General features: G+C 38.5%; 1 protein-coding gene across 1 annotated transcript; it reads left to right on the top strand.

Moving 5' to 3' along the window:
* The first annotated feature begins 1,644 nt into the window (after window positions 1–1,644).
* On the top strand, window positions 1,645–9,317 carry spartb (spartin b). Its single transcript, XM_037678287.1, has 8 exons — window positions 1,645–1,815; window positions 2,250–3,025; window positions 4,038–4,235; window positions 6,134–6,281; window positions 6,376–6,570; window positions 6,662–6,820; window positions 8,003–8,093; window positions 8,891–9,317. The coding sequence occupies exons 2-8, from the start codon at window positions 2,255–2,257 to the stop codon at window positions 9,093–9,095; spliced, it is 1,767 nt and encodes a 588-aa protein (XP_037534215.1). The 5' UTR covers window positions 1,645–1,815; window positions 2,250–2,254; the 3' UTR covers window positions 9,096–9,317.
* The last annotated feature ends 2,886 nt before the right edge of the window (window positions 9,318–12,203 follow it).

Raw genomic sequence — 12,203 nt, 5'->3', positions numbered from 1 at the left:
ATATCCCCATTACTTTAAATAATGTATAAATCTATGTATTTAAAATACAACATTAACAACCTATCAACACATTTATTGTTAATCGGGTTACTTACTACCCTCTAGTGGCTACACAAAGAACTGCATAATCTAAAAAATTGTTCAGTGGCACATCCGTTACATACTTTCACAATGAAAGCGTGAATCCACTTTATAATGTTTACTCTTATTGTTGTTAAAAGTTGATTTATGGATCTTTGTATTTTTTTATCGGTTTAGGTCACAACATTCTTGTAAACAATTTTCCCCTGGTAAAATAAATAAAATAATCTTCATTTATGACCGCACTTTTGCGTTTATTTCGAAAGTACATAACGGAAATGTTTTACGTTTGAACAAGTTCCATTTTACAAAACCAATGATCTGCACTTACAAAATATGACCACAAGAGGGCAACAAAACCCCGTAGCTGAACAACTGAACAACTCATAACAAGAGAGCAACATGCTGTCGGGTTTATCACTTTTGATCGCTGATTATAATAATAATAATAATTATTATTATTATCATTTTTTACTGACCTTTATTTAACCATGTCTCTTTTTGAATGGAGGCCTTGGCTTGAAATACAAATAGCAAATTAATTAATTGTTTTGAAAAAAAAAAGCCATATTTGTTACGGTACCAATGCAAACAATATTCCTATTACTTTAAATAATATCTAAAATTATGTATTTAAAATGCAACATTAACAAACTATCCTCAACACATATGATTTCTGTGTCCTCAACACATTCATTGTTAATCGGGTTACTTACTACCCTCTGGCGGCGACACAAAGAACTGCATTAAAGCTGATGAAAAATCGTTCATCGGCACATCCGTTACATACTTTCACAGTAAAAGCGTGAATCCGCTTTATAATAGTTAATGTTACTGTTGTGAAAATGTGGTTTATGAATCTTTGTGTTTTGTTATTAGTTATATAATATATAGTATATTATGGTCAAGCACTCTTTTAATCTTTTAAACGATTTTACCCTGATAAAATAAAGGAAATAATCATAATTAATGCCCTGACTTTTCCGTTTATTTCGAAAGTACTTAACGGAAATGTTTAACGTTATACAAGTTTTAGCTTGACAAAACAAATGCTCTGCACCTACAAAACCTGACCACAAGAGGGCAACAAATCCCCATAGCTCTTGGGTAGTAGTACTTGGACTAGCTTGAAGCAGCTCAGAAGTACGCAACATTCTGTCATTTTTATTACTTTTGTGTTCACTGATTATTATAACAACAATAATAATAATAATTATTATTATTATCATTTTTATTTTTACAGACTTTTCTTTAACAGGCACTATATAAAAACAGGTCTATTTTTGAATGGAGCCCTTGGCCTGACACATAAATAGAAAATTAAGTAACATTTTAGAAAAAAAAATCGCCATATTTGTTACGGTATCAATACAAACAATATCCCCATTACTTTAAATAATATATAAAATTATGTATTTATTGTTAATACGAGTTACATACTGCCCTCTAGTGGCGACTCAAAAAACTGCATAAATTGGATTAACATAATCGGTCAGCCGCACATCCGTTACATACTTTCACAATAAAAGCGTAGATCCGCTTTACGCTAACATTGATTCTTCCGGTTACAGTTTTGCTTCGAAAAGGTCACGAGGGCGCCGTAAAATCGGTCAGACAGCGTCGAATGTTTTGGAAGTCGTGCTTTACTTCAGAAGTAGGTGTGGTTGTGAAGTTAACATTATTAGCTGAACAGACACGTTGGTCTACAAGCTAACTGCTAAGCTGCGCTGTCAGGTAAGTAAGACAACCTGTTTATAGTCGTCAGTCACGGGGGGATATTAACTGTTATAATAAAATGTCAACAGTTTTGCTTGCTTTATTAATCATGTTTAGTGTGACATTAAAAACTTATAACAACAGACCTTCAGCGTTGTTGATGTTAGCCTCGTGGTTGTTGTTGTTTGGCCATTGGGTTAGCTTGTTTTGGTCCAGTACAACTGTGAGATATTTTGTTTTAAGGAGCCTATAAATTTACTTCAAACTGAGTTTAGAGGCAAAGCCGAGTAACTTTTCAAGCGTAGCTCTTAAGTAAACTTGGAAAAATGTTTGCAATTGTTTATTATTAGGATGCCCTTTTCCCCTCATGCTCTTATTTTTGCCCAAGGTCTGATGACATAAATGACACAACAATTTGCCAACAAAGCTGATTTTTGATGTCTTTTTTTCAGAGGGAATGGAGAAGGCTAAAGAAGATGCATTCAATAACGCCAGACTTCAAGTGATCAAAGATGGCTATGAGAAGGCTTTCGAGTGCATCAACAAAGGACTCACAGCAGATGAAGCTGGAGACAAGAAGCAGGCCCTGGAGTTCTATAAGCAAGGCCGTAAACACCTTCTCAGGGCCATCAGTGTGCCTTCGACCGGAGACGAGTGTGTTGGCAGCTCCTGGGAATCGGCCAAACAGATACAGCAGAAGATGCAGGAGACGCTGAACAATATCACCACCCGCCTCGCCATATTGGAGACCAGCTCTGATGAGGACTCTGCAGCCATGCAAAGTTCTAGCAGTTCTGCAGAAGCTTTTTACCCAAAGCTCAACGCCAAAGAGAGACCAGCTCCACCAAACCTGCCTAGTGGACTCGGAGCAGCAGGAGCTGCAGGAAGCACAGCTGGAAACAGTCCACCTGTAATCCCTGACGATCAGCCTCCGGCTTATTCTCCTCAGGCGGCTGATGGTCACATGACTATCTCCTTTGGGACAGAATCAGGGGAAATGTCAGCAGTTGGACAAGAGTTCTACAATCGTTCCAACTCAACCCCATCTCCTCAGAGCTTGGGGGAAGAAGGAGAGGAGCTGCTGTACATTCCACATGGTGTTCAAATATTCTTTGTCACACCTGAGAGCCAAGTGAGCGCCCCTTCATACCCAGGCTACCTTCGGCTGGTGAAGTTTACCAGTGACCGCTCTGACACCATGCCCAATCGACCACCAGCTTTTCTGCAGGTATGACAGAAAACATTCCTTTTCCTAAAGCCTAACAACGATAAGTCAACCTCCTGCCCGTCTGATGCAATAAATGCAAAGTAAAGGTCATCACTGCTGTTTTGGATCTGTTCTGTGCCCTTTCACCTGATTTTGGAATGTGTTCAAGACCTCTTAAGATCATTTCGACTGTGCGATGATAGCCTTGTCAGTGATCGATGTCCTTTGCCCTATGAACACAGACGTGTGGGAGTTGTTTATCCAGTTTCCCTAATCAGAAAGACTGATGTCATCCAGTGAAGAAGACGAGATCAGGATTAGGTCTCTTCAAGTTGGAGAAATTGTTCCTTTAATCATATTTGGTGTGGGGATTATTGGACAGCATTACTGGGAGCATTCTGTTGTTCCAATCACTGATTTCATCCTGATAGTATAATACATGTTTGTAGGAGTGCCTTAAGCACACGTTAAAAAAAAACAACTAGTTTTTTACTTGTTGTGGTGCCTATATCTAAATATCCCAACCACTGATAAGTAAAAAAAAAAGAATAAATCATCTTGTTGAGGCTAAATCGAAACATTATAAAACCTCTTCCTCCTGGCCTAGTTTGACTTATTTACTGTTTTACTTTGATGGCAGTGTTTGGTTTTTGTCCCATCCATCATCTTTGACACTGCTGCGTCATGAAACTGAAATTTGACTCTAATAGGGAATTTCCAGTGGGTGACATCAGTGAATCACATGAGCACAAGTAATTACATCACCTCAGTCTACACTGTGATCCTGTTAGACATGCAGCAGAGAGGATGTCTGTGTTCTGACATTTCTCTGTTTTCACTCATTGCAGTACTTGCAGACGTCTTTGTGTTTACATTTAATCCCATTTTCAATTAAACTCACTCACTGCGTGTTGGTGAATCAGAAACTCTGCTTGAATACAAATAACTACCATCCCACCCATTATTAGGCAACTGATTGGCTGTCGTTTATTTCAAATGACAAATTTTCAACTGTTTTTCTGTCATTCGGCAGGTGTGTGATTGGCTCTACCCTCTCATGGCCATGAACTCACCTGTGTTGCTGTGTAACACCGGGGTGTTTATGTTTCCGGACATGATGGCGCCAGGGCCAGGCTACTACGTGGGGGTGGTGTTGTCCTCCGAGCTGCCCGCTGCAGACAGAGATGTGTTTCAGGACCTGTTGTCCCAAATGACCGATCTCAGGGTTCAGGTCAGTGTCGTGTCTGCACCAACACAAGCCATTTTACACATTTCTTGGCAAACATTTGCAAATGAACTGTAAATGTAATAAACATTTATCAGTGCTCCTGGTTCTTTGTATGTTCATTCAGCTGCAGAAAACATTTTCATTGTTTGAAGTAGGGATGCACAATATTATCAGCATGGCATCGGTATCGGCCAATATTAGAGATAAAGTTAAATATCAAACAAAGTTTGCATCTGGACGTTGTCTCCTTTTCACCCTCTGTACATGAAAAATTCCTCCAGGTACGGCCACGGGCACTCGTCCTCAGCCCTTACCTCCTCATTTTCTCTGTTGACAGTGTTGTCCTCTGTCTCCATTTTGTGTTTTTCTCCAAATCTTCGGTCCATAAATGACTCTACTCTATGGAGTAGTCCTTTGCTTACGTCATGGGTAATTGCTGCATTCGCGATCTGAGAGTCTTATTGGCTACAAAGATACAGATGAACGTTTGAATATTAATTCAAATTGTGGCCGTACTCAGTAGCGACGTCTGATTTTAAAAGTAGAGAAGTAGATTACATGGTCTAAATTGTACTTAAGTATGAGTAAAATTACAAGTACCCCAAAAAATCTGCTTAATTACAATAATGTGAGTATTTGTAATTGGTGCATGTATGAAAGTTGCTATTTTTGTATGACAGCCCAGTGACGAGGATGCCTGCAGAACCAGCACAACGTTATGACGTCACGTGCGCCGTTGACTTTAGATTTGTGCAAATTTACAAATTTGCACTGTTCGAATGTTGTCTTTGTGTTAGAGAGTAAATGTGATGAATAATTTTGACATTAAACAATCCAAGTTCAAGTGTTACATCATTTTCAGCCCCTCTTTTAGCATCTACATTTGGTAGCAGCCAAACTGACAAAGACCGTGCAGAATAATGTATTTTAATTCCACAGCAGAGAAAGCTCTGTAGTCTCTAAGTAGGTCTAGGAAAAATATATTGGTATTTGTATCGGCCAAATAAGTTTTAACATATTGTCATATCGGCCAAAAATCCAATATCTTACATCTCTAATTTGAAGTCATCAGTTTGCACCGTGCTTTATCTCGTGCCACTGGGGTAAGAGAAAGCTATTTTAAGATGATGCTGGCGTTAACGTGCTCTGCAGTGTTGGGATTGTGATTTCTCAACACTTTTACCATCCCAGCCTCATCTATTTTAGTCAGTTGTCATAAAGAATTATGTCGGTCACATACATTTAAAAATAATTTATTTTTCCTCTCAGAACTTTATTTTTTGCTGCATATTAGAAACAGTTGACTGAAGAAAGTTTGATCTTTTTCATTCCTTTATTTGGCATCGAGTGCCTGCCCCTTCTTCCCACCAGTCTGGCATCTTTCCCCAAGTGAGCCCTGCCTCAGCATTGAGGGGATTTGATCCTGGCAGGTGAGGAGAATTAATTAGTTATAATGCTCTTATCTGCAGCACTTAGAACAACTTCAGAGCCTCAGCTGAAAGACAAGTGTCAGTTCAGCCTTGATGGAAGTAGAAATGGTGCTCATGTTGCGACAAGGTGACTCCTAGAAATGTATTCTGGATAGATATTTTCTCTGATGGACGTGGTTCCCTGTCAGAGTGTAAGTTTATTTTGTTGGTTTTATTTTGGGTTAAAGCAGAGGATTTGGGATTTTTTTTGCTTGCGCACAGCTTGCATAGCTTTTCCCAAACAGCCTGTTTGGGGTAAACAGATGGAGCATTGTGATAAGAAGCGCCGAATGAGAGGAGCTACTGTGTTGTGATCAGCATGGACAAAGAACCAGAATTCTGTTTTTTATTCTCAAACATTTGGACTGTGAACATATTCTTAATTGCAGTCCACACTGTTGTAGTAGCTCACCAATGTGTGTGTATGATCAGCCTCCAGATGAAGCTGCAGACTCAGTTAATCTCAGTCAGAAGGTCTCCATTCCCACACCCGAGGACACTGAGCAGGAACCAGCAGAGACCGAGGAGGAAAAGACTCTACCCGAGTGGAGTGAAAAGGTGGCAAGTGGAATCTTAACAGGTGAGGTCAACGTCTTCTTGCTTTATTAGTTTGGATCTATAATGCTTTTTATTGAGGCTGAGCTGTCCAGACTGAGCCTGTTCGATCCTGTCAGGTGCATCCTGGTTAAGCTGGGGCCTGGTGAAAGGTGCCGAGTACACGGGCAAGGCCATACAAATGGGTGCATCTAAACTCAGAGAACACATCACCCCGGAGGACAAGCCTACAAACGTCAGCCCCACTGTCACTAAAAGCCTCCACGTGGCCAAGCAAGCAACGGGAGGAGCTGTTAAAGTCAGCCAGTTCTTAGGTGACCAAGTCCTCCCATCAGCGTGTTTCTGACCTTGTGATTCATGCGTTTGGCAGCAGATCTCTAACGAAGTGGTGCTGTGTCACTGCAGTGGACGGGGTGTGTGCCGTCGCCGGCTGTGTGGGTCGAGAGTTGGCTCCTCACGTGAAAAAGCACGGAGGCAAGCTGATTCCTGAGTCCATGAGAAAAGACAAGGATGGGCGTTCTAACATCGATGGAGCCATGGTGGTGGCAGCCAGTGGAGTTCAAGGTAAACTAGAACTGTGTCCCCTCGAAAGGGATTTTATATTTGTGAAACATGGTTGGTGAAGAGATGTGCATGCAGCATTTCCTGGTTTATTATCTCATATTTAGAAATGAATAAATGAAGGCGTTGACCTGCTGAGTGTTGTAAAGGTGGTTTGAGTTAATTACAGTAGTACCTCGTTTATCACGGGGGTTATGTTCCACACATCCCTGATGGGTGACAAACCGAGAAGTAGGAACACTATTTATTTTAGTATTTATATATTTTTTTAAGGTTTTATAAACCCTTCTCACACTAATGTTCTAAACTCATAAACCTGCATCATTTTAACAACATACGTATATGTACTGTACAGTACTGCAAATTTTTACTCACCAGCTCTGCAGAACAGCAGCTCAGTTCTGGTCGATTCCAGTTTTGCAGACCTACCCTGCAGCGACGAAGTCCACCGCCCCGTCCAGGTTGATGTGCGTGTGGATAATTGAGCTTCAGGAAGTTTCAGGATTGTTTACGACTTTCCTGCCACTTCTGTGAGCTTCATAGATTAATAGATATTGTAGTTTTGCATTGCAAAACTTACCCTCCATTTTGGCAGAAAGCAGCGACCGGCAGCACTGTTGGCTTCTGGGTAGTGTAGTTTGACTGGCGTTACAGTGTAGGCTTATTGAAAGAAAACTACAAAATGGCGGTGCCTGTCCCGAAGTATTTTTTTATAAACTTTTTATTCCGTACTGTCCTAATCACATGAGTAATATTAAAGTTGACTGTTGTTGGATAAATCGCGACAGAGCAAGTCCACGAAAGTTGAACCGCGAAGTAGCGAGGGACCACAGTACCTGTAAAATCTTTTGACTTTACTTTCTTGTAGCTGCCATGTCAGAGCAGCTGGTTGAGAACAAACTGTGGTGGTTTATCTATTTTGGTGATTTGTCCATGAAGTACTCGCAACCTTTTTGCACTCAGTGGTTCATACCATCCTACAGACATGTTAAAACAATATAAACAAAAGGTGGAAAGCTGTTATTAGTTTTAGTTGTGTAGAAGGAAATCAGTTGCCAACTTCATCAGTTCTTTATTTGTAGTCAACTTTACTTTAAAACTATTTACAGTAAAATGCACAAATGTGAAGTTAAAAGAAAAGAAATGTGAATTCTATCCCTAATCATGATCCCTGCATTTGTTCAGGATTTGCTGCTGTGTGGACCGGTTTGGAAGTAGCAGCTAAAGACATCACCAAAAATGTTGCAGGAGAAACAGTCACCACCATCAAACACAAGTAAGTCTTATTTTTGTTAAGGTAATGTTTTTCCTTTTTCTTTCCCGGCTTGCTAGATGTGGACGTGTGCATTTCGGTTGATCTCTAGCACAATTTGATCAACGTTAACCATGCACTCACTTGTATTCCCCTTTGTTTTACAGATTTAGGGGTCTACAAAACATCCTTGACAAACCTAATGAGAAGGAGTGTAATTCTTCTTAGCAGCTGTTATTCTCACTGCACTACTAATTACAGATACACTATATTTCCCCTTTTTTTTTTTTTTTTTGTAATGTTTCACCAGTTCACTTCCCATCCACTTTCACTAATTCACTTTTGCTGCTTTCACCGATTTCTTAATATATTTCTAAGGAGAACGTCACAGTTACTCAGATCACTGTCCTGCCTGACCTGAACATCCTCTCATACTCTGAGTTGATGATGCATGACCTGATGACTGACCAATATACACAATAAAAATCTTTTTCTAAGGATTTATCAATTATAAATGCATCTAGTGTGGTATAATAAAATTGCTTTACCATTCTATTTTTATTATCTCTGGTTGTATTTGTTTATGTGGAAACTGATTTAGCATTCTTTAAAAAAAGTTTAATTTTGACTTCTCTTTTTAGCAACCTTTAATTCTAAAAGTAATTACTGAAGACCCTAAAATCTGATTTTGGTAGATAGGCCTTTCAGATTGGGCACATGCATGGGTGTGATCCTCACAAATCTCTGCATGACATCGTTGAACACATACATTTTATCGCCTGTTGCTCTGACCTTAATAATCTCTGATCCTGACTCTGAAGGTACGGGGCGGCAGTAGGACAAGCTACGGACCACGCTGTCAATTCTGCCATTAATGTTGGTATCACTGCCTTCAATATTGACAACCTGGGGATCAAAGCTGCTGTGAAAAAGACTGGGAAGCACACGGCACAGGCCATTTTGGAAGATTACCACCTTCAGGAAAAACCAGAAACTGAGAAGCAAGTGGAGAAATTGGACAAATAGCTGTTGTCCTGCCTTACTTCAACAACGCCTTAAAACTTTATATTCACTAATCTCAGAGTTCTATATTTAATATCTTTATTTATGAGGACCTGTTCTACAAAGTGACTACTGTGATTATGTATATCCTGCAGTTTGATATAGCTCTGAAGCACTTTAATTTTTCTGTAATCTATAAAGCAGAGGATTTTAGATGTGGGACAGGAAATAAAACTAGTAAACTAAGCAGGCGTCTGTTTTAACAAAACGGTTTTTGAAGAGATTTTTAAAACCTTTATAGAATGTTTGATTTTCCTAACTATTTTTGATTTAAATGAAGCATTAAAGTGTGTTTTACTAATGTTATGCCTTTTTTTCCTTATATAGATTTTATCATTACGAGTTCTGTCACTGCTAATCGTAACAATAAATAAAAATAAACATTTGGGACAAATTCGTCATGTAGAAGTTACTCATTTATGTATATTTGTGAGCTATTCAGTATGCAGCATTCTTGTCAGAATATTTTAAATCAAGTGATATGTTTTCTCATAAATTTCTTGCATTGTTTAACTCCTACCTGCCATGCTGGTTTCTGTGGTGCAAGTCTGGAGGAAACAGTTTTTCATGTTACCTAAATATTGTATTCAATAGTTTTTTCTTGCGAGATGCTAACAAAAACAATAAATTTAAAAACTGTTTCAAGTGTGGTTGAAATTTTGTGGAAGTAAAATGTTTAAACATGGATTTGAAGTCCAACATGAAGCTGTGAGCAGGTTTCTAAAATGTTCAGTTCAGACCATAAACACGGAACACCGAAAGGTCCAGACCCACGAGCTCCTGTACTTAAAATACTTCAAACATAGTGTACTCCATTTTTATGTGTGTGTGGAGTGGGGGGGACTAAATCAAAGCTCTGAGTTCACATTTATCATGCCATTTTCTAACAAAAAGCTGTGAACAAAACTAATGATGTATTTTTCTAACATGTTGCCAAGAGGCTGGACATCAGAAACGTGCAGAATGATCAAAGTGTTGATTTTAACTTTTAATTTGCGGAGTTTAAAAAAAAATAAATATCATGGAACTTAGTTTCTTGGCGTTTAATTAAAAAAGCAGACGTGCAACATAAAATAGGAATCAAAACAGTTTAGGTAGTACAAAGAAAATAAATTGTCCTGAAACTGGACGTCCTGTTTAGTTACTTACAGGGTTGTACTTTGTCAACAAACTCAAATCATTTTTTTTTTTGCAACGTTACAAAATTTTAAGTAAAAAAAAAGAAAACATCCAGTCGTTTTCTGAGGGTCAACTTATATGTTTAACTGCTGTAAATAGATAGAGGTTAATTGTAAAACACGTCACACAGTGCAGAATTTGTATTTTACTGGGTAGATACTGATAGAAGCTTATAAGATGTTTGTCCTACTGTAGGACATTAAACAGTAGTTCTTCAATGATCTTCCACAATTTAGATATATAAAAGTAGTTGGAACAAAAAAAGGGAAAATTTATTAAGCAAGACAGCTTCCAAAAATATATCTTATTTCAGTTTCAAAAATTGTAATGAGATTTGAAGTAATCATTTCATACTCCACTTTACAAGAACTTCAGAATAAAGGCTAACATAAATATTTCCTTTTTTACTTGTATAGTTACCCATATGTATTGAATGCTATGCAGCTGTAAGTAACCCTGCACACACACACACAAAAAAAACCAGCTTTATCTCCAAACATTTCCTATAAAACATCTTACAGACAACATTAAGAGCTTAACCAAATAAATTTAACAAAGTTTCTTAAAGTAGTCCATTTAAAACTGATTGATTTAGCAGAGTGATCATTTGTAAAGCTATACAGTTAGAAAGAGCCAGTTTCTAGCGAAAAAACAGATTCTAGATCAGCATCAGGAAAGCTCAAGTTGTTACTGGCATCCAAAAATAAATCCAGCCATAATGGACTGACTTTATCACACTGACCGTCATTCCCCAAGAAATGAGAATTAGACAAAACTTCTGGCACTGGATTAGTTTCATTTCCACTCATCAGGTCACCAGAACCTGAAGTTGCACTTTGAGGTTGAGACAGAGGGATGACTTGTTGGTTTGGAAATACTTCTGTTGTACTGTCAGTCAGGCCGATACGAGGCGAATCGCTCCGTTTTACCAACGAGTCAAAACATCTGAAAGCACTCTTTGGTTCTGGAGGTCTGTGGGCTTTGTCAAAATTAAATGGTTGAAAAGCAACAGGATCCACTTGGCCCGAAGTGACTTCCAGAGACATTTGGATTGAGAGCGGGTCTGGTCCCACCTGTGGGAAAGTGTGACTGATAGTTAGTGGTGTAAAGCCATGTGAAGAGAAATTGGTAAATGCAGAAGTTTACCCAGTTGTTTTCCACAAACTGAAATTGATCCTGGCGCACTGGTAGCTTTTGTCCTCGTGGAACAGCTGATTCATCCAACAGTATTGGCTGGGCATGCACTGTGGTCAGGCTGTCAGCTTTGCCAAGCGTCTGATCCATCGTCAAAGGGCGATCCACTGCAGAAAAACAATGGATTTACACGCTTGATTCACTGCTACGCACAGAGGCATAATATGAAATGGTATATAATTTCACACAGCAAAAACAGAAGGAAAAAAAATGGGTGAAACAATACTTTAACTTCTAATCATCTATTGATGCTCTCTACAAGAACACCCACTTTCCATATACATTTTAGAAGAGGCTTTCCCTTTAAAAGCTACAGTTAACAGAATTGTTTTTTTTTTCCAAGCTTTGCATTGTTCAACAAACTTCTCACATTTCTTTTCTGTAAAATTACACTGTTTGAAAACTTTAAATAGCTTGATGAATTTGTTTTCAGCCTCAGTTATTGTTGCCATCAGGATATAATAAACCCACTTTAGATCATCACTTTTTGTTTTGAGTGATGTGGAGAAGACAAATAAGAGCAAACAAGTCAGGTGATGACTGAAATGACTTGCTCTCAGGTTGTAAAAAGGCATTAAATATAATTCTGTTTTATGTATATACTGTAGTCCATCTTTGTGTTTTCTTGCTTTAAAGTGACATTTTCTGACAATAGTTATTCTGCAGATGAAGCAATAAAAACCACAATGAATTAAAACA

The sequence above is a fragment of the Nematolebias whitei genome, chromosome 6 (genome assembly GCF_014905685.2).
Source record: "Nematolebias whitei isolate Nwh7 chromosome 6, NemWhi1, whole genome shotgun sequence".
NCBI lineage: Eukaryota > Metazoa > Chordata > Actinopteri > Cyprinodontiformes > Rivulidae > Nematolebias > Nematolebias whitei.
The sequence above is the reverse complement of the archived record's forward strand: the minus strand, read 5'-3'. Positions and strand labels throughout refer to the sequence as shown.

Coding starts and splice junctions, on each gene's coding strand:
- spartb (XM_037678287.1), top strand. CDS start 2,255: ATGGAGAAGGCTAAAGAAGATGCATTCAATAACGCCAGACTTCAAGTG. Junction 3,026..4,037: donor GACCACCAGCTTTTCTGCAG/GTATGACAGAAA, acceptor GTCATTCGGCAG/GTGTGTGATTGGCTCTACCC. Junction 8,094..8,890: donor GTCACCACCATCAAACACAA/GTAAGTCTTATT, acceptor CTGACTCTGAAG/GTACGGGGCGGCAGTAGGAC.